Raw genomic sequence first — 22,855 nt, 5'->3', positions numbered from 1 at the left:
AAGAGGTATAAACTTACATTGCAGCTTACTGATTGTAAGATGTGGAGGCTGTATTAGGGAGAGGGGGATATCCTTTCAATGAACAGAAGCCAGACAGAGTAACTGAAGCACTATGTCCTGGTTGAGGTGAAAGGCCAGAACTACCTTGGGAAGGAAGCTCTGGGCCTCGACACAACCTTGTCCTTGTGCAAGACCAAGACCACTAGCTCGGGCACACTCCTTGCAGAGGTGGTAGCAACCAGAAACACAACAACATGCATCAGAGTGGCAAGGGGAATATCCCTGGTTGATTCAAACAGTAAATTCTGAAGTGCTGAGAGAACAAAATTCAGATTCCACAGAGTCATAGGGGGAGCACTCTGTACAAAAGTCTTATTCAAAGAATGGCAAGCTAATGGCCTTCAAAAAAGATTGCAAGCACTGAGATCTGACTGCTGATGGTATTCAGGATCAAATGCTAATCCAGGTCCATCTGCATAAAGACTAGGATTTGTTCACTGGAGAATTTCCAGGGATGAAAGCTTCTTGCCTTGCACCAAGAAAGGTATGCCTTCCATGTGAGATGGAACACCTTCTGAGAAATAGACTTCCTAACCTTTAGGTTAATGGGGATCACCAATTCAGAGATGCCTCTGTCCCTCAGAACCTGGGCTTTATCATCCATGCCATTAAAGGTAGAGATATTGAAGCTGGATAGTAAAGTGAAAGAAACTTTAGGTCATACTTGCACTGACTATTCAAAAGGAATAGAATAACTGCTGGGTGAATAAATTAACTCCAAACAAAATCATCAGGAGTGAGATAATAAAAAAAGTCAAATCAATAATAAGTTACATTTGTAAAGGTTCAGCAACATCAGCAACAGAATCACAAGACCCTTTAAATATAAATAAAGCTGTGACAGATATACTAATCATTTCAAAGGAAAGATTGTATTTATCAGTGCTGGGGCAAACAGATGTAACAGCTAGTTCAATTAATCCAAACAAAACACTAGTTAGCACAAAGTGCCTCAAGTGTACCTGTCAGGACAATCTCAACTGCTCCCAGTGTGATACATCCCAGAGCAGTAGCATCTAGACAAGAAAATGTAGATGCTGATTCAATAAAATTAAAGCACAGGGGAGAGAGAGAGAGCAACGGTGTCAGCCAGGATCCCATGCTGCAGATAAAGTGTCTGACAGTGTCACTTACAGAAAGATTGAAACAAGAACTACCTTACCTAACTGACATCACCTTCAGCCTCAATCCGACGCGTTTCGATCAGAAATACCAATCTTTATCAAGGAAATGGGACTGCCAGAAAAAAGCTTCTATCAGACCCAGAAGAGTTGGGTGCCCCAGGATTGAACAGTCCAGGTCTGGGACAGAGTTTACATTTTCTCCTGGGGAAGGAAAACACTGGCTTGAGCTGTATATATTCCAAGTGATTATTTAGTTTCAGCACTGACTTCAAGGTTTGTAATGGTCTGAGCTACGTTGTTGGTCTGAACCTGCATCAACTGCTCCATCAATAGGAGGTTGTCCAGATATCCCACAATGGGGATGTCCTGGGAATGAAGCAAGGCGAGCACAGGGGCCAGCAAGTTGGTGAACACTGGAGGTGCAGAAGATAGGTCAAATGGAAGTGCTGGGGACCCACAGCAAAACAAAAGAATTGCTGATACACTAAAAATGCACAGACATGCAAGTACGCATCCTTAATGTCCACACAAAGGCTAGAAAGTCTCCCTGATGAAGAGAGGCTAAGACAGACCTCATTGATTCCATGCAGAATTTCTGGGCCTAAATATTTAGAGCTTTGCGATTCAAAATGTGGAGGATACTCCTTTTTGTTTTTGGAACTGAATAGGTTGGAGTGGACCCAGGAACCATTCTGCTACCGGTACTGAGGCAATGATCCCCTGCTCCAGAAGACCCGCAATGTCTTCATAGAGATCTGCTAATCTGTGGAGTGAGAGAGGTAGGTTGAAAGACATGAATTGAAGAGGGTGCTGAGAGTGCAATTCTAGCTTGTAACCCCTGGAAACCACCTCCTGCATCCAAGCATTTGAGATGCTGGCTGTCCAAAGGTCCACAAAAGCTAACAGACTTCCTTGCACTTTGTAAAATGGGTGTGTCCTCTCATGCTGAAGAAAATGAGCCTGATGGTTTGGGGGACTTGAAAGTCCACAGTCTTTTGTAGGATATGGCTTTTGAGATTGAGGCTTGAAGTTGATCTTCTTGGCCTCTGATGAGGCACATGGGTAAGCCAATAGTCAATGGTTCCTGCTGCTGTGTCTAAGCCAATGAGGAGGCAGAGACCTGGGAGAGCTTCTGCTCTCCTGCACATTACTGGATCAAGATCGTTCTCAGGTGAGTATAAGGGGGAGGCTGATGGGGAAGCATAGAATGAATGAAGATAAATCACCTTCAGCCTTTAGAACCACTTTAACCCCAGTGACATCCTTGACAAGGGTGTCCAAGGCAGCTCCGAAGACACACCTGGAGCCTCTCGGGTTAGAGCCGAGGAGGAGGCCACGCCTGATGGAGCTACGGAACACTCTGAAGATGGCATACACTTGAACACAGGGTAAAATTCTAGGTGGTCAGTGTCAGGCCCTTCAGTCAGCACTGGAACCGCTCCTGGTAAACCAACAGGAAGTGGAATTTCAAATGGCACCCAATGGCCCTAGTAAAAAGATAGCTTACTTGGTCTAATCACAAAGTGAGTCTTCAAAGACAGAGTCATTCCTGAGGCTGTTCCACAGTTTTTGACCCAGAAAGCACTCTGCGGCTCACTAACACAGTACACTTGGTCTGGAAAGTGCCACAATGCAGAGCCCAGTGCCTGAGAATCACATTCCAAGTTAGCCCTGCAATGGTCCAGCAGGGTTCAGGTACAGCCTACACAGCTACAGCTGAGCAAATGCTGATCTGTATAGCTCTGTATAGAGACTAGCTTGTTGAAGAATCTTGAATGAAGAAAAAGACAATCTTGATTACATTAAAAAATAGCTAGCAAAAAGGTTAGACCTTTCTCAGCAGTGCAGGCGTACTGGGAACAGGAGGGGTTATACTGGGCTGGCAACATTTTTTGGTTTACCAGTGTCCTAATCTTGCTGCAGGTGGTAGTATAACCCAACAGTCTCTGAATTCCTGAATGAAGGAGAAGAAAGGCTCTTGTTCCCTGCACAGTGTGAATGAATAATTAAAACAAACAGTCCAGTCAAAACAGGAAATTAATGGAAACCCATGCTGAAAAAACAAGTGCCTTAGCTGGCCTTTCTTCGTGAAAATGTTAATTGCTTGGCTGTCATGCCAGGTTGCTTGTATTATATTTCCCCACTTACTAACCTCTGTATTTATGTTGTAAAGCACTGCGTAAACTGCTGGCACTGTATAAATCCTGTATAATAATATTTGGCTCAGCTCAAAAATCTGTAAACCTAAATGTTTATGCATCTCCTGCTCACCTTAGCTGGACTTAAGTTGAAGTAGTAGCAGATCTTTTCTCGAGGTGATGAGCTGGTGCTTTCTTCACTGTGAGGAGAAATGTAGATCAGGGAACTGTGAGACAGTTGCACACGCCGCGGGGACAGGATCCGCATGGATGGATAGGGAGAAATAGGTGTCGATTCATTCTGTGAACAAGAGGTAATAAATAAGAGGGGCTTGTCTTTTTTCTATTTTTCAATGACAGAGAAAGAGCAGACATGGATGTGTATAAGACATTATTACTCAAAAACCCATTCAGTGGGAATTAACAGAAATGATCTGCACATTTCACACACCTGACCGAAGGTACATTTTTTCTTTTATTTATGCAGATGTCTGTGCCTTGGGTTCCACTTTAAAGATGCCTGGTTTTATATAGCATGCACAAAACAAAACACATTCTGGAAGACAAAGCACATTTACCGCATTTGGCTGTGTGTATTTCATTGCAAAGTTTTTCATTTTTTCAATGTAAATGTTGTTGTAAAACTGAACGAGGTCTCCTCTCTCCTCCTCTTCCATGTCACTGTTGGCTCCAGTTAGTCGTGTGGGTGTTGGTGGGGCACTGCTCGGCTGGGGCACAGGTAAAGTGCTACTGGATCGCATTACTGGACTCGGCTCTCTGCTCCCTGCAAAGAATTTGGCACAACAAAAACACAATTAGACACAATAAGACTGCTGTTTGCATATGTATTTCTAAAGCTGGCTCTACACTGATTGAAATTGTTCTGGTTTAGCAGGGACCGGCCAAATTTTGATCAGTGTGTGGCCTTCTCCACTCAATAGAAATCAGTTGTTTGATTGACTTCTGTTGGAGGTACATGCTGCAAAATATTTCTCAAACAGCAGCAGGTGCAGCTGTTAGAATACAATGCTCTGGCAGGAGGGAGACCAACAGATGGAGAAATCTGTTAGTTCTCTTTTTAGTTCAGCTCACTGGCTGAATGATAAAAAATGAACACTGTATGGCCAGTTTAAGGCAACTCACTGCTTAATCTGAACGTCATTACACAGAATGCAATATAGAACATCAGAGGTACCCAGAGGTAGGAATAGTTTCAGGAAAAACCTAGGAAAAGATCTCACTGCTGAAGGTTATTTTCCTTTAAAGACCTTTTGATAAATATGTATGCTTATCCTTGTAAAATTTAAGGAAAAAATAAGAAAGACCTCCATTCTCATTCCCCTAGGGTTAGCATTTATGGAAACAAAGAATTATTTCCTTGTTCAGACCTACTCACTAGACTTGACAAGCTGAGAAACAGTTAGATACACAGGGAATCCAAACATATCCATTTTTTTTTATTTTTTTAAGATGGCAATACAGTAACCTAAATTATTTAATTAAACGCAATATTAAAATACTAAAATCACAGGAAAAAAAACCCTTGAAACTCCTAGGTTCATAGCACTCACAACATCACAAATAGGGTTTTTTGTAATCAATGTAATTTTCTTTTCTTGGGGGTCTCAGGAAATTGTGGGTACAAGCTCTGCCCATAGGAGGCTGGACACTCCCCTCCATGGGATATAACCTCCCTCTGGGCATTGGTTTCTTAATCTAAAGGAGAAAGAAACCCAGAAGGAACAACAGTAATTGCAGAATAATAACAAAGCAGTAAAAAAATAACTAACACTCTTTTACTATTGTTTATAGAGTGCTACATGGAACCTCCTGGGGACATCTGAAAACAGCATGTTATTTACCTGTTAAAATGTCCCTTGTGTAGACATCTAAAAGGCCTGAGACTGCTGCTGGGCACCCCTATCTTGGATGTAAAGTCAGCTGCCCCAGCAGATTCTGAGCGTCACTCTATAGTAGTGGTTGTCAACTTATGATCTAAAGGGGACTCAATGTGGCCCCTGACATCACCATAGGGCTGCACATAACATTCAATATATGCAATGCTTGATAGAAGTGTCAAAAAATACAGACTTAATAGAGGAAATGAGGGTCAGATGGTGTGGACATGCTACCTTTTTGGCTGGGGACATGCTGCTGAAGACAATATAAAACTGGGAACACATAACACAAGGCTAGTAGAAATCAATGCTTTTACCCTAATCAAATGTTCCCTCTACAAACTGCTGAGGTCCGAGGGCCACACATCATATATCAAAGGGCCGCATATGGGCACCAGGGATATATAGAATTCTCATTCCCTCCTTCCATAACAACTACATAAAATGCTATGTAGGAAGGTAAGTGTAGCGGCAGAGGATCAGGACCAGCACAGCCAGCATTAGACACTCCAAGAAGATAAAAGGACAATGCCATGGCAGGAGGGAGCAGAAGCTGCTAGGGAACTAGTTAAATTCCTTATCAAGTTCAAAGGTACATTGAAAGTAAATAAAACATTGTTTATGTAAAGAAAAATATTGCAAGTAAGCATTTAAATGCTGGATTCTTCTATGTTTTACTGGCAATTTTTTAAAGTTGGTGACAGGGTCTCTTTAACGGCTTCCCACCTGGCAACTGCACATAAACAGCCGGGTGGGGGCTTTCCCGTTCTGAGAGAATGTCCCTGAACGTCCTCTAAGAATGAAGGCTGCGCAGTGGCGTGATCCTGTGATGGCTGTGTCCCTCGGGCACAGCACATCACAGATCGGGATATGGGCGCTGTGATTGGCCCTCCCGATCACGTGATGACCGTGTCCATTCACAGCCATCATCCTGTGTAAACAGAGACATGTGTCTCTCTGTCGGCTTTTCCTGCTGAGCTCAGTGAAAGCTGAGTGCGGGGGATAAGAAGGGGATGCTACTAGCCTGTGACAGCTCTCTACATAGCTGATGATTTTAGTGTTTAGCTATACAAAGAACACAGATTGCTGCCATCCACACACAGTACATGAAGCAACATCTGTCCCTGCCCAACATCGTTGCCAGTGTCGCATCTGCACCAGTGCATAAAACATCTGTCACAGTGTACTAGTGTCACATCAACATCTGTCACAGTGAACTGGTGCACAAAACATCTGCAATAGTGTTCCACTGCAACATCAACATCTGTCAGTGTACCAGTGTCCCACCAATAAATAAATAAAAATATTGAAAGCGCCCCTGTGTTCACATGCAAAGGCGAATGCACACGTTGATCCCATACGCATATGTAAACAGCGAACTCACCACACATGTGAGGTATTGCTGTGAACGTCAGAGTGAGAGCAATAATCATAGCACCAGACCTCCTCTGTAGCTCTAAACTGGTAACATGTAAAAGGCTATAAAACGTTGTATATGGAGATTTTTAATTAGTTTGGTGCCATTCCACAAGTGTGCACAATTTTAAACATTGGCATGTTTGGTATCTATTTACTCTATCTATTTAAAATATGGTGCAACACCATATTTTATATTTTACAAAAAATTGGGCATTATATTGTGTCTGTGTGAATTAAAATATATTAAAGTGTATTTTTTGCATTAGTGTGTAAAATTGAGTAAAATCGAAAATCCACTGCGCAAATACCATGCAAAATAAAAAATTTGCAAAACCCACCATTTTATTCTCTAGGGCCTCTACCAAAAAATATGTAATGTTTGGGGGTTCAAAGTTCTAGCACAAATACTGATTTTTACTTGTAAACACAAAGTGTTAGAAGGCAGCATGGTCTTAAAGTGGATAATGCCTGAAGGTTCTCCTTGAACGTTGGGTCTCTCTACATGGCTAGGCTATGAAAAAGTCTCACACATGGTATCGCCATACTCAGGATGAGTAGCAGAATGTGTTTTGGGGTGTAGTTTCAAGTATGCCTATGCCATGTTTGAGAAAAAACAAATTGTTTTTAAGTTCTTCATTTTCCAAAGAATTGTGGAAAAAAATTACAACTTCCAAAAACTCGCCATGCCTCTTACTAAATACTGTAGACTGTCTACTTTTCAAAAATGGGTCATTTGGGAGGTATTTGTACTGGCCTGGCATGTTAGGGCCCCAAGAAGTGAGATAGGCTGTCACAACATCAGGTGTGATCAGGTATGATCAATTTTCAATGATTGGTGCCATAGCTTGTACACTCTATAACATTCTCACAGACCAAATACTATACACTGATTTGGGTTATTTTTACCAAAGAAATGTAGCAGTATAAACTAATAATAAATTAAATTGAATAAAATCTATGAAGAACATTTTTTTTTTTGCAAAATTTTATAACAGAAACTAAGAAAAAAACACTGTTTTTTAAAAAAAATTGTGGTCTTCTTCTGTTTATAGCACAAAAAAAGTGAAAGTGGTGATTAAATACCACCAAAAGAAAGCTATATCTGTCTCAAAAAAAATGCTAACAATTTAATATGTGTACAGTGCTGCATTCAGTCAATGTTGCATTTCAAATTGCAACAGTCCTGAAAGCTGAAAATTGGCCTGGGCAGGAAGCGGGTGAAAGTGCCCAGTATTGAGGTGATTAAAGTATAACCAAAGGCAAAACTTTTAATTTTGGATACAGTGGAGAGGGATTAGAACACCTGTTAGTTTTTATTGTTGCCTGTGCCCTCGTTAGGAATATTCACCCTCTCTATTTGTCCCATTTACTATTGTCATTGGAAGTGAACGTAAAAGAAAATCCCAATTTGGGTTGTCCCCAGAAAATTAATAGAGGGGAAATATTCTAATGGCGACACTAGTTCTGGTGACCTGGAGGTCCCCAAGGGATTCCATTAATTTGCAGGGATTTCCTCTCACTTTCTGTTTTGGCTACGGGACAGGAAATGAAGGTAACAAATCTTCTCAATGGGACCCCAAGATGACAAAACCCACCCCCAAAAAATACCTGACCTTACTTTACTCTATTCAAAATGAAAAGAAAAGTTTTGCCTACAGTTCTACTTTAACAGAAAGCACAAACACAGTCCCACATTAGCCAGCATAGAAGAGATTTGTTTCCCACATTTGGGGAAATTACAGGGGGACACAAACTCTATGTTGCCACTATATTAGGAAAACGTGTAAAGAAAGATTGAAAAGGTGATTTGGGCATTAACTGCCCTATAGCCCTACCCACGCCGCCATTGACGGACTCAGCTGTCGATCACTGAGTCCCGTGGCACCCGGTGATCATCGAGGAACAGTGACAAGAGGAGAGGTCTGTATGTAAACAATACAGATCTCTTCCCTGTCAGCTCCAGCACGCTGCTTTGTATTGCTCTGCATAGTACACAGTAAAGCACACACAGACAACACAGTAAAACAGCACACAGTTAACCCTTTGATCACCCCAGATGTTAACCCCTTCCTGCCCAGTGTCATTAGTACAGTGTCAGTGCTTTTTATTAGCACTGATCACTGTATTAGTGTCAGTGGAGATGTCAGTGGCAGTCAGTTCCCCCCCTAGTGTCAAAACACCCGCCACAGTCCCACTATAAGTTGCTGATTGCCACCATTACTAGTATAAAAAAAAAATACAATATATATACCGCCATTTGTAAACACTATAACTTTCACGTAAACCAATTAATTTACACATATTGGGATTTTTTTTAGCAAAGACATGTCGCAGAATATATTTTGCCCTAAATTTAAGACGAAATTCGATTTTTTAAATGTTTTTCCTGGAAAGGTTTATTAGCAAAAAGTAAAAAATATTGCTTTGTTCTCAAAATTGTTTATTTTTTGTGCTATAAACAAAAAAAGACAAACGCACAGGCGATCCAACACCACCAAAAGAAAGCTCTATTTGTGAGAAAAAAAGGACATAAACTTAATTTGGGTGCAGTGTTGCATGACCGCGCAATTGTCAGTTAATTTAACACAGTGCCGTATCGCAAAAAATGGCCTGGTCAGGAAGGGGGGTAAATCCTTTGGAGGGCAAGTGGTTAACTTGCACATGAGAATTTTTTTTTACCAAGTTCTCTGTTGTTCTCTGGAGGTGAATGGTCACTACCACCAGATTGCCGTCTTCTCCTTGCTTTTATTAGGACACTTCTGTAAACCTACAAAATTTAGAAAAAACACAACGTAACAATAGAAAGCAATTACCCATTGGCTGAGAGTCAGTGCTTTTTGTAATGAAAATCGCGCTTTCACTAAACCGTTACCTTTGTCATTTTTAAATTTACATTTAACATTTGCTGAAGTTAATATTTCCGAAGTCCAAACATATTGCTTGCATATATATCTTGCTTTGATAAGGTAAAATCTGCTCCTGAGAGGTTTTCCACCTCCAGACACCACCTTCTTCTTTTGGCCAATTAACAGCAAAGATGGATTAAAACACAAGATCAGCCATGTTTCTGGGAACAGGATTTATCTTCAGCAAAGGTAACCTATCACACTGGCCTTTTTTCATCATGGACCAAGGGGACATTAACTAATGTAAAATGTTTATGCAAGTGCAGTTGAAGTTTAATGAGATATTACTGTCACACAAAAATGACACATTAGTTCTGTGTAATGCTTCACTATAAAAGCAAACCTATGAAGTATAGGAATATATTCACATGGGCCATTAGCACACCCTGCAAATTCCAGAAGAATCTGGATTCCTGTGGCTGGAGTGACAGGCGTGTGCAGAGTCAGCTCAGTCCATACAATGCAATGACAGGCTGATGGCAGCCGAAGCTAATCATGACTGTTATCATAGAATGTAACTACCTGTGGTGACTGTAGTTGGACACTCAGGAATAGCTGCAGCAGCCATCGACCTGTCATTGCAGTCATGAGAATCTGCAGAATCTTGCCACTGGAATTCACAAGGTGTACTAATCTCCTGTGTAAATGTAGATGAAAACTGCGACAATAGCTTCTTTGTGCTGTATAAAAGCAAGCATTGTTCACACAGGCTTCAGCTTGTATATAGGCAATGTTTACAGTAAGCTTTTACAAAGCATTTGCTGAGCTTTTGGCAAGCTACATGGAGGCCTAGGGCATAGCATTTACCTCCAGTTTTGGAATAATAAACACATGCTTGGCTGTCTCTTTAACCACTTGCCTACCGGGCACTTATACCTCCTTCCTGCCCAGGCCAATTTTCACACTTTGAATGACAATTGTGCGGTCATGCAACACTGTACCCATATGAAATTTGTATATTTTTTTTCACACAAATAGATCTTTCTTTTGGTGGTATTTAATAGCTGCTGTGCATTTTATTTTTTGAGCTAAAAACAAAAAAGCAAATAATTTGAAAAAAAAAATGTTTTCTTTGTTTCTATTATAAAATTTTATAAACAAGTAATTTTTCTCCTTCACTGCTGTGCATTGATGAGGCTGCACTGATAGGCAGCACTGATGGCACTGATAGGCGGTACTGATGAGGTGGCACGGATGAGCTGGCACTGATATGCAACAATGATGGGCAGTGATAGGCGGCACTGATGGGTGGCACTAACTGCCGGTACTGCTGGGCACGGACTGATGGCACTGCTGGGCAGCACTGATGGGGACACTGCTGGGCACTTGTGGGTGAAACTGCTGGGCACAGGTGGGCAGCACTGGTGGGTGGCATTGCTGGGCACTGATCATCAGGGCACTGATCATCAGTGCCCTGATGATCAGAGCCGATCCATCCTCTGACAATTGCAGGTTATCGGCAGTACTTTCCTCACGCTGTGACAGAGTGAGGAAAGTGCAGGTGATAACCAGCAACTGCATTTACCGGTGATCTTCTGTGTCATTGGACACAGCTGATCACATGGTAAAAGGCAGCTGTGATTGGGCGGGAAGGCGCATTCTGGGAAGACGTCATATGACGCCCTCCCAGAACTGGACAACAATGCTGTAGCCGTCATTTGGATATAGCGCGGTTGGCAAGTGGTTAAACAAGCTCCTAGCAGGCTCCAGGAGGCTATAGTACTATATGAAACTTTGTTTGCCCGCCTCCAGCCCACCATATAAGGAAATGACAGGCGCAAGGCTGTTCTCTCATTCTGGGAGGACGTCATATGACTTCCTCCCACTCTAACGCTCCGGGGGCACGCAGCACGGCGATCAGTGGTGCGCTGTGTCCCTCAGACACAGCGGATCACTGATCAACGGAAAGAGCCAAAGACATTGGCCTGGTCATGTGATCAGATGTGTCCAATCACAGCTGATCGCATGTAAATAGGGAAATGCCAATTATCCGCATTTCTCTCCTCACGAACTGTCACGCTGACAGCTCGTGAAGAGAGCAGAGTCGGTAATCGGCATTCCTCAGAGGGGACATGTACACTGATCATCAGGGCACTAATAATCAGTGTAGCCCCAGCAGTGCCACCTGTCAGTGTCCATCAATGCAAGCTGTCAGTGCTCATCAATGCCACCTGCCAGTGCCCATCAGTGCCACATCAATGCCACATCAGTGCCTACCAGTGCACATCAATGCCACATATCAGTGCCCATCTGAGCTGCCTTTCAGTGTCACCCGTCAGTGCCACCTAACAATGCCAGGCAGTGCCACCTATCAGTGCTGCCAGTGCCACCTATCAGTGCCCGTCAGTGCTGCCTATCAGTGCCAGTCAGTGCCACCTAACAGTGCCAGTCAGTGCCACCTAACAGTGCCATATATGAGTGCTGCATTTCAGTGCCCATCAGTAATGCCTGTCAATGCCCATCAGTGCCACCTACCAGTGCCTCCTCATCAGTGCAGCCTATCAGTGCCCATCACTGCAGCCTCATTAGCGCACATCAGTGAAGAAGAAAAATTACTTATTTACAACATTTTATAACAAAAAGTAAGAAAAAACTTTTTTTTTCAAAATGTTCAGTTGTTTGGGTTTTTTTTTTGCTAAACAAACCAAAGAGATGATTAAATACCACCAAAGGAATGCTCTATCTGTCTCAAAAAAAAATTATACAAATTTCATATGGGTACAGTGTTGCATGACTGCGCAATTGTCATTCAAAGGGTGACAGCACTGAAAGCTGAAAATTGGCCTGGGCAGGAAGGGGGTATAAGTGCCCTGAAGGCAAGTGGTTAAAGTGACAGTCAAGCACTCCCATTAAAATCTGTGCTCAGAATTCCCAAAGTAACCCTGAAAAGTTTTTCAAGGGCTTCAACAATGCTGCTCAAAGTTTGCCAAATGCATTGCAAATTCTTTACAAAAGCTTGATAAACACTGATATCATCCAAGCTAAAGCCCATCTAAACAAGACCTAAGTGGCTAGAGTTTGTTTAAGTGGTAAAGCATTACACAGCTATAAAAAAAATATGTCCCCTACCATTACCACACCTTAGCACTGTGTCTTTAAGCAGTAGTCCAACCTATCCCCTGGAGTCAGAACGTAAGCCCTCTAAAACTTGCACTTTCTGCAGAGTGAAAAGCTCTAGCTCAGACTCAGAAGGGCTCTAGCTCAGAAAACGGGACTGTCAGATATAACTGAAACTACAGAGGGGGGTGACTGAAAACAGCAGGAAAGAAGGGAGAGGATTAGATAACTCACTGCTCCAGCTTATTGACTTGTGTGTAAAATTCAGCTTGAGCTATTAAGATTATGTACATTTTTTTTAAGGAAAGTGAATAAAAATAGCTTGGAAAACATTAAAATGGACCAACCAGCTGTTGGCTGGATATGAAAATACAAAATGCAATATAGTTTACATTTAACCAACAAAAATATATATTTTGTGCAATTGAATTTTTTAGTTCTGATTAACAAAAAAATAAATAAATAAACAAAACAAAATACATTCTATTTGATTTTGACAGTTTGTATATAAATAAATGCAATCCCTTAAAAGAAATGATCCATGATGAGATAAACTATGTGTAGGTCACAAAGTACTTTAAAGTGAGGAGCTGCTTGACTTACATGACTCTGTGCATGGGGCTGGCTACGATAAAATCTCATAATGTTATGGAAAGACGTATCTTCTCTTGTCACCTGGTCCCAGTGGAGAAAAAGAGGTAATAAATTACATTGCCAAATGTTTAAAAATAATCCACATAATAATCTGGTTATTTGTTACATAGTTAGTCTGGTTGAAAAAAAAAGACAAGTGTCCACCTAGTTCAACCAATAAAAAGGAAAATAATGTATACAATCCTATATACACAATCCTATACCTACAGTTGATACAGAGGAACCCAGCAAACTATGCCCCAGTTAGCTCCAGTAGGAGGGAAAAATTCCTTCCTGATCCCCCAAGAGGCAATTGGATATTTCCTGGATCAACTTTACCTATAAATGATAGTATCCAGTTATATTATGTGCATTTAGTAAATAATTCATGTCTTTTTTAAAGCAATCTACTGAACTGGCCAGAACCAGCTCTTGAGGGAGTCTATTCCACATTTTCTCTTTCCTTTGTCCTAGGAGCTAAAAGGTGATATGCCTTAAGCCCCAGAAAACAAGAAATAATCTGTAAATTTTACCTTAGCCATCATATATATTGCACACATCAAAAGCTGGTCCAGATGTCGGTCTGTCATCAGAGTGGAATGATGGACGAGAGAGAATTCAAAGCAAGTCCAGATTTTTTTACGAAGATCATCAGAAATCTCCAACTTGTGGCAGAGATCACGAAGACGAACACTGGCCAAGTGGTAAACCTTGTTTTTAAAAAAAAAGGGCACATACATTTTTTACTAAAGAGGCAAAGAACAAAATGAAAGTTGCAGCATACAAAAGGGCCTAGGACCCACTGAACCTCTGATAAGACACAACTCATAGGTGAAATGATTCAACAACCTGGACCTCATGGTCAATTTACACTGTGTGACAGCTAATAAAAAAAATGGAATCTGCAGACACTGTACACTCTAATCCCCTCCATGTTCGTGATTTTGACTATATAGGCTCTTTGGTAATATGTGGATATGCCATAAACAATAAGGGACCATTATCTCTTTTGCCCAGACTAGTTAAACAAGCATTACAGTGAAAAGCTTTCTGGCCGAAAAATGTGGGGGATGTTCACCAATCTCTAGATATACTGTATATCTATACTAAGGAAATACAGTTCAGCAGGGGGAACACCCACCACTGCTAGTGATTCTATCTAATCACTTTTGGAAACAGTCTGAGCTGACTGAGCAAACCAAAGTCACTGACAATGTCCAAAACCTTACAAGTCTCCAGACATTTGGACAATGACTCTACTGTACTCACCCTTCTACAAAAGAGAGACAAAGATCCTGCCTTCTTCATTTTGCTGCAGAGACTTTGCTGTCCTGGAGAGACTTGTGGGAGAGTTACTTGTCCTGCAACTTGCATCTGCTGAGTGGTTAATGAGCCAACAAGGGTCTGGGCTGTGACTGGCTGTATGGCACTAGCCACATTGTGAGCTTGTCCACTCACATTAACTTGCACTGGAAAAAATGTGATCCCTCCATTTTCATTTGCAATACCTAAAAAGGAAAAAGACATAACATTTTAAGAATGGAATCAAACAAGCCCATTCCTGACTGATCTTCCTTAAAGTGAACCTTGCAGATGCAGATGAACAAGCTGCAAAAATACATTAGCAAAACAATAAAAATGTTTTTTATACTTTACGGTTCATTAAAACATTGAATTTGAGCCCCTTACCTATGTCTATGGCCAGCAGCTGTTCCTGCCAGGGCCAGGTATTACTGCACTCTGGTGAAATTATTCTAATCTATACATTAAAGAATGCATCTCTCACCGACTGACTTTAGAACCTGCAGGGATAGGGTGTGGGTCTATTTTTTTTATTGTTTAATTGCTTAAGACCCAATTCTAGGAAAACTGAACATTTCTCACCCACCCGTGTATTACCTGAGGCTTAGTCATTGCAGTGGGCTTATGTAAGGATTTATTATCACATTACTAAATATATTCTCTAGCTGTACAACTGCAGCCTTAATGTTTTACAACTATCACAATTATTTTCTTTTTCTTTTAATGAAATGCCAGCTGCTCTGTTGTCGTTTCAAAACATTTTGATTGAACAACTTAGCACTGTGCTTTACCAATATTTCTTTAACTTCCAAAAAGATTTTATCATTATGGGGGAGATTTGCTAAAACTGGAGAGTGCAAAAATCTGGTACAACTCTGCATAGCAACCAATCAGCTTCCAGATTTTATTGTCAAAGTTTACCTGAACAAGCTGAAGTTAGAAGCTAACTAGTTACAATGCACAGCTGCACCAGATACCGAGTGCACCAGTTTTAGGCTCGGTTCACACTACTGTGGGTAAAAGCCACTGCGGGACCTGCACTTCATCCCCCAGCTGCAATCACCCACACGAAAAATGCAGGACCTGCGGGTGGGTGCCATAAATCTTAATGACATGCTGCCCACACTGGTAATCTCGCCCACACTGGGAACTGCACTGTAGTTCAGTTCCCAGTGTGGGCTGAGATTTCTGGAAAGATGCAGGGGTTTTTTCCCTGCATTTTTCAAGGCACAGCAGCCCATTCAAATGTATCAGCTGCCATGCCACGGCCCACAAAATGGCACTTGTGTGAACCAAGCCCTAGTAAAATCAACTCCCTAGGCGGTTTTAACCTTTCATGACCAAACATCATTGGTACCTAAATGCCCTGGCCAAATTTGGAAGCGTCAGCACGCCTTGATTAACTTGGACAATAGCTCCATGGGGGTCCATTTCTAAATCTTTTTACACAAGATTCACATAACTTTCACATTTTGTATTGGATTCCTTTGAAGAAAATGTGCAAATGCTGGATGAAAGTTGTTTGCCTCTTACATGAAAAAATGTATAAATAAACCCTATGACTAATTTGCCTGCCTTAAAGCAGTATTCAATGCCGCTTGGGTGGTTTATGCCATAATGTGTTAGTATGCACCGCATGTTAGCACATTGTGACAGACTTGGCTGCCAAACAGTACCCTCCAACACTACATTGTCAACACACCTACTGGTCCTGGGCACTGCCATCTTCACCATAAATATATGATGAACTGTGCATGCCCAATATATATATGATGAACTGTACATGTACATAACAGCTAACAGGCAGAGGGAGGCACTTCTGACAGAAGAGATCGATAGGGTCTCTTCTCTCATGAAAACTCTGTCAGCTATTTTTTTTTAAATTTAAACTTAATGCCACTTTATAAAGGTTTTCATATATTTTTTAAGTAGATATACGCCTTTTTTATTTGGAACTCTGTTTTCATAAAACAAATTCTGCTCTGTTGCTTTTATTAGACTAAAAATGCACTAAATGTTTAACATTTTTACAATAATATACACTGACCGGCCACTTTATTAGGTACAGCTGTTCAATTGCTCAGTAACACAAATTGCTAATCAGCCAATCACATGGCAGAAACTCAATGCATTTAGGCATGTAGTTGTGCTGAAGATGACTTGCTGAAGTTCAAACTAAGCATCAGAAAGGGGAAGAAAGGGGATTTCAGTGACTTTGAATGTGGCATGGTTGTTAGTGCCAACGGGTTGGTCTGAGCATTTCAAAAACTGCTGATCTGCTAGGATTTTCACGCACAACCTTCTCTGGGGTGGTACAGAGAACTGTCCGAAAAAGAGAAAATACCCAGTGAGCGGCAGTTGTGTGGATGAAAATGTCTTATTGATGTCAGAGGTCAAAGGAGAATGGGCAGGCTGGTTGCTGTGACATTCAGATGGTAGGGTCCGAATTTGGCGTAAACAACATGAAAGCATGGATCCATCCTGCCTTGTATCATCGGTTCAGGCTTGTGGTGGCAGTGTAATGGTGTGGGGGATATTTTCTTAGCACCAGCAAGGTGTACCTAATAAAGTGGCCGGTGAGTGTAATTAGAGTTACAATTAAAACTGATTTCACTGTAGCCTCACAGTGGCAGTGTTCATCTGCAGACTAAAGGCTTCTCTTTATCTTCAATAAAGTCTTTAGTCTGCCTATATGTCATATGTCATAGTGATCAAATGGTCAAGAGTCACTCTTCTTCCATTCATCAGTGGGGACCTAAGCTGTTAGTAACAGACGGGGTTGGGAACCAGCAGCCATGCAATGTATTGCCTATTGGCTCTCAAGTGGGGAAGGTTTATAAATGTACTTCCAGCAAGATGCTTCGTTTACAGACTGCGTGCAGGCAGAGGTAAGGCTCCTTCACACTTGTGCAACTCCAAAGTTGTGTGATTTCCATTGCGACTTTGATGCAACTTTGGATGGGTGCCACTTGGAAGCCACTTTAGCTGTTGACTTTGATTGTTGCACAACTGTGGCATTGATAACATTAAGTTACGAGTTTCATGCGACTTTTGAGGTTTTACATTGCAGTTTATGGTACTCATGTCACATGAAAGCCGGACCAAAAGTAGTACAGGAACCATTTTAAAGTCACTGCAACTTTAAGTCTCACATATTTGACCGGTTGTTATTAGAAAACATGGGGTGTGACTTGTCATGCGACTCTACTGTCCAAAGTCACACAAGTTGCACAAATGTGCATGGAGCCTAAGACAGTAGATGTTAAAGCCTATACATTTTTGTCAATTTTCTTTAGAAAAAAAAGAAGACACAAACCTTCACATCAAAGTAAATTGTACACTATGTAATCTATGTAAGCTCTATGTAAATAGCTATATCATTTATTTTGGATCATTTGCCCTGTGATCTATTCTGTTAAATATTACATATATTGTGTCTTAAAAATAAAGAAAAATCACCTATATCACCGCTTTGTTTGGTATACATTCATAGCTGTGAACTCACCTTGCACAGGGATGGTGACCGTCTGCCCGTTGTTTGCTGTAACTGTAGCAGTAGCCATTGTTACTAGTGTCTGCCCAGGAACCGGTGGGGTGGTTGTTTCACCAGAAGAGTGTGGAGAAGCTTGTGCTGGGCTTCCTCCATCAGATGGGCTCTCTGAATCTACAAAGAGTTGTCTTCGAGCTGTGCCAGCAACAGGTGAGCTGTATCGTTCACATAATGTGGGTGAAGAAGAGGGGTCTGACGATAAAAAGTAAAATATATAAAGTGTTATCACAGGTCCGTTCACAATAAAAATAATAGCTTATACACAGTTATCTGCAATTCCAGGATCACACAGTTCTCACTCACAGCATGACAGGGTTGTAAGTTTGTACCCAGCTCATTTTTGTACTAGACATTCTTTACACTGCCTTCTTCTAAACCACTGGATATGCTAACTCAAGCTCTTTTTTTTCCCTCGCACTGACATGCTTTATACATTTGCAGATGTCATTTTTGATTGATATTTCCGTTGTCCCTCACATGTACCATTACCTGTTCCCCCCTCCACACTGCAAGGATTAAATGCTCATTTAGTGTAGGGGTGAAGAGATATGGTGGATTACCTTATTTCTGGCACTAGCAGGCTTCCCTAGTCCATGCAACTGGTTCCATGCAGCCTCCTCTCTAAGAAGTCTTATTTAAGATGACATTTGTAAAAAGCAAGCACAATCCAAACATATGGTTGATACTCTGGAACACTCTAGAGGACTGAAGGAGAGTATGCAGCATATGTGAAGTCTTGGTAGAAATGATTCTGACAAGCAACTAAGCAGTGCCAACCAGACTAAAGAGCCCATATGTCTCTGGATCAGGGACAAGAGCGTATAAGACTGGCAATGGGGGATTAGGCTATGGGATTAGTCAATTAAAGTGTAATTAAACTAAATGTGCAGTACACGTAATGCCTATTTGTGGAGATTGGGCCCCGAATGATTACACACCCGAAGATCACAGATGAGGTTCCTACTGCCATTCAAACTTACTGGCAGACTAATGAGGGATTGCCCCCCTGGTCTGGTTTGGGATGCATTTAAGGCATATCTTCAAGGAAAATATGTCTCTCTCATAGCTGCTGTGTACAAGGAGCAAGCCTCTGAGGTCTCAGCTCTGCAAAACAGGACCTGCAAACTTCATATGGCGGAGGCGACCAGGCTAGACTTGAAAGATAGTAAGCAGGTTTTCTTCAAACAAGGGGATATGAATGGAAAGTTTCTAGCTATGCTCACACAAAATGACAGGTCTCCTAATCCCCTCTCCGAAATATGCACGTCAGGGGGCACCATGGTAACCTCTACTGAGGAGATCTTAAAAGAGTTTAGTAAGTATTACTAACAGCTATATGCTTCTTCACTTCCCTCTGATTTCGACATTTCACATCTTCTGAATTTATTACATCCCTTGGTTGTCGGATCAGGAAAAGAGAGAACCTGGTGCGCCCCTTTATCGTTAACGAGGTGTGTGCTGTTATGTTCTTCCCTTCTGGAAAGGCTCTGGGTCCTGACAATATCCCCAAGGATTTTTAGAAGGCTCATAGTGACCACACAGCCCCATGGCTGGCATCTTTGTATTCTCAATGCCTCGAGGCCAAGTCTCTCCCTCCCTCTATGCATTTGGCGCATATCACAATGATTCATAACAGTCCGAAGGATCCCCACATTGTGCGCTTCTTATAGGCCCATTGCTCTCTTAAATTGTGATCTTAAAATACTAACTAAACTGTTAAATACCAGGCTAAGCAGGGTTACTAGCTCCCTAATAGACTCAGATCAGACAGACTTTATGCCCCACAGATCCACAGACATTAATATTCTCAGACTCTTCACAAACATACATGCACAGCATCTCCATACTGGGACCAGTGTGGTAGCCCCATTAGATATTCAGAAGGCGTTTGATACGGTGGAGTGGCCGCATTTATGGGAAATGTTATATAGAATGGGATTGCCTACTCGTTTCATTAGCTGGTTACATATTTGATATTCTCATCCTACTGTTTCCATTAGGTTGGGGGGGGGAGGTAGTCTCTCAGCTCTTTTTCAGCTGTCCTGTGGTACTAGACAGGGTTGCCCTCTTTCCCTGACCTTCTTCGCCTTGGCAGTCGATCCTATCGCAGAGGCCCTTTGGGTGTCTCCCGAGGTTCAGGGGCTACGGGTGGGGTGGGTTTAGGAATGGGTGGCCCTGTATGCCGACAACATGTTACTATTTTTGCATGATGTGGGTCCATCCCTACATGGAGCCCTTCGAATCCTTAATACCTTCTCTGTTGTCATTGGCCTTCGGGTCAACTGACATAAATTGATACTGTTCCCTATTGACGACAGTGCCCTGGCACAGGCCCCAAGGGATCTCCAGCTACACTGGGTCACTACCTTTCATTATCTAGGGGTTGTGGTTCTCGTCTTGCTGCTGATTGTTTCCTTAAATCTAATGCCTGTTATGCAACAAATGTAGGCTAAGCTGAAGGCGTGGGGCAACCTGCCGTTGTCTTTATTGGGCCCCATAAATTTGGGCAAAATGAAATTACTCCCCAAAATTACATATTCTTTTAGCCACTCCCCTCAATGGATCCCCAAATCTTTTTTTGTTCAACTAAATTGGTTATTTTCCTCCTTCCTTTGGAGCCCACAAACTCCATGTTATAAGCTGACTACTTTGATGCGCCCATCTCTACAGGGGTGGTTGGCTCTACCAGACTGCCATAAGTACTCTTTAGCCACACAACTGGTTACAGCACATTGGTGGCTCCAACCTGACATCACTAATGCTAGTACTATGCTGGAGTCCACGGTTTTAGGTTCCCTAGAGGCCCTGCTATGCATACTTTTTCATGGCCTTAAGACACCGTACCCTCTCACCCCCTCTATGGTAACAACAATTAGGGCCTGGAATTTGGGGCTTCAATTAGAAACGCATGACACTTCAACATTATCCCCTCACACACCCCTCTGGAATAACCCCTCTTTACATCACTTTTATGTTTTGCTTGATCCACAAATATGGGTAAAACACAACAGGTCTAGCCACTCATATAGTGGACAATGGGACAATGATGTCCTTTACCTCCTTGCGCTCGGCCTATAACTGTGTTGGCGAACCTTTTAGAGTCTGAGTGCTCAAACTGCAACCCAAAACCCACTTATTTATTGTAAAGTGCCAACACTGCAATTAAACCTGAATACTGAGGTTTTAGTTTAGAAAAAAACTCATAAATTAACATCTTTTGTCTTAAAAGAAAAACACAATAACAGCTTCCACTGACCACCAGCAAAAGGGGGCAAAGTTCCACTGACCACCAGCGCAAGCTAAAACCTTGTGTTAATAAAAACGAATATATTGAAACTCACAGCCAGTCCAATATATATACAGTGGGGCAAAAAAGTATTTAGTCAGCCACCAATTGTGCAAGTTCTCCCACTTAAAAAGATGAGAGAGACCTGTAATTGGCATCATAGGTAGACCTCAACTATGAGAGACAAAATGAGAAAAAAAATCCAGACAATCACATTGGCTGATTTGGAAAGAATTTATTTGCAAATTATGGTTCAAAATAAGTATTTGGTCAATATCAAAAGTTCATCTCAATACTTTGTTATATATCCTTTGTTGGCCATGACAGAGGTCAAACGTTTCCTGTAAGTCTTCACAAGGTTGGCACACACTGTTGCTGGTATGTTGGCCCATTCCTCCATGCAGATCTCCTCTAGAGCAGTGATGTTTTGGGGGCTGTCGCTGGGCAACACGGACTTTCAACTCCCTCCAAAGGTTTTCTATGGGGTTGAGATCTGGAGACTGGCTAGGCCACTCCAGGACCTTGAAATGCTTCTTACGAAGCCACTCCTTCGTTGCCTGGGTGGTATGTTTGGGATCATTGTCATGTTGGAAGACCCAGCCTCGTTTCATCTTCAATGCCCTTGTTGATGGAAGGAGGTTTGCACTCAAAATCTCACGATACATGGCCCCATTCATTCTGTCCTGTACATGGATCAGTCGTCCTGGTCCCTTTGCGGAGAAACAGCCCCAAAGCATGATGTTGCCACCCCCATGCTTCACAGTAGGTATGGTGTTCTTTGGATGCAACTCAGCATTCTCTCTCCTCCAAACACGACGAGTTGTGTTTCTACCAAACAGTTCTATTTTGGTTTCATCTTACCATATGACATTCTCCCAATCCTCTTCTGGATCATCCAAATGCTCTCTAGCAAACTTCAGACGGGCCCGGACATGTACTGGCTTAAGCAGGGAACAGGGGGACACGCCTGGCACTGCAGGATCTGAGTCCCTGGCAGCGTAGTGTGTTACTGATGGTAGCCTTTGTTACGTTGGTCCCAGCTCTCTGCAGGTTATTCACTAGGTCCCCCCGTGTGGTCCTGGGATTTTTGCTCACCGTTCTTGTGATCATTTTGACCCCACAAGGTGAGATCTTGCGTGGAGCCCCAGATCGAGGGAGATTATCAGTGGTCTTGTATGTCTTCCATTTTCTAATTATTGCTCCCACAGTTGATTTGTTCACACCAAGCTGCTTGCCTATTGCAGATTCAGTCTTCCCAGCCTGGTGCAGGTCTACAATTTTGTTTCTGGTGTCCTACAGCTCTTTAGTCTTCACCATAGTGGAGTTTGAAGTGTGACTGTTTGAGGTTGTGGACAGCTGTCTTTTATACTGATAACAAGTTCAAACAGGTGCCATTGATACAGGTAATGAGTGCAGGACAGAGGAGCCTCTTAAAGAAGAAGGTACAGGTCTGTGAGAGCCAGAAATCTTGCTTGTTTGTAG

The 22,855-nt window shown here is 42.0% G+C and overlaps 1 protein-coding gene across 1 annotated transcript in view; it reads right to left on the bottom strand.

The window, feature by feature from the left end:
* RBL2 (RB transcriptional corepressor like 2) overlaps positions 1 to 22,855 on the bottom strand; it is a 132,427-nt gene that overhangs the window by 7,020 nt on the left and 102,552 nt on the right. Inside the window, exons 15-21 of the mRNA XM_089684776.1 lie at positions 18,043 to 18,279; positions 14,505 to 14,743; positions 13,769 to 13,945; positions 13,206 to 13,277; positions 9,319 to 9,406; positions 3,901 to 4,106; positions 3,456 to 3,623 (exon numbers count right to left, since the gene is read on the bottom strand). Coding sequence (XP_089540902.1) covers positions 3,456 to 3,623; positions 3,901 to 4,106; positions 9,319 to 9,406; positions 13,206 to 13,277; positions 13,769 to 13,945; positions 14,505 to 14,743; positions 18,043 to 18,279 — 1,187 coding nt within the window. The remainder of the gene's footprint in view (positions 1 to 3,455; positions 3,624 to 3,900; positions 4,107 to 9,318; positions 9,407 to 13,205; positions 13,278 to 13,768; positions 13,946 to 14,504; positions 14,744 to 18,042; positions 18,280 to 22,855) is intronic.

This window comes from Staurois parvus, unplaced genomic scaffold (assembly GCF_062004578.1).
Source record: "Staurois parvus isolate SC_StPar_1 unplaced genomic scaffold, SC_StPar_1.0 ptg000356l, whole genome shotgun sequence".
NCBI lineage: Eukaryota > Metazoa > Chordata > Amphibia > Anura > Ranidae > Staurois > Staurois parvus.
Note: the sequence above shows the minus strand (reverse complement) of the source record. Positions and strands in the feature narration are given on the sequence as shown.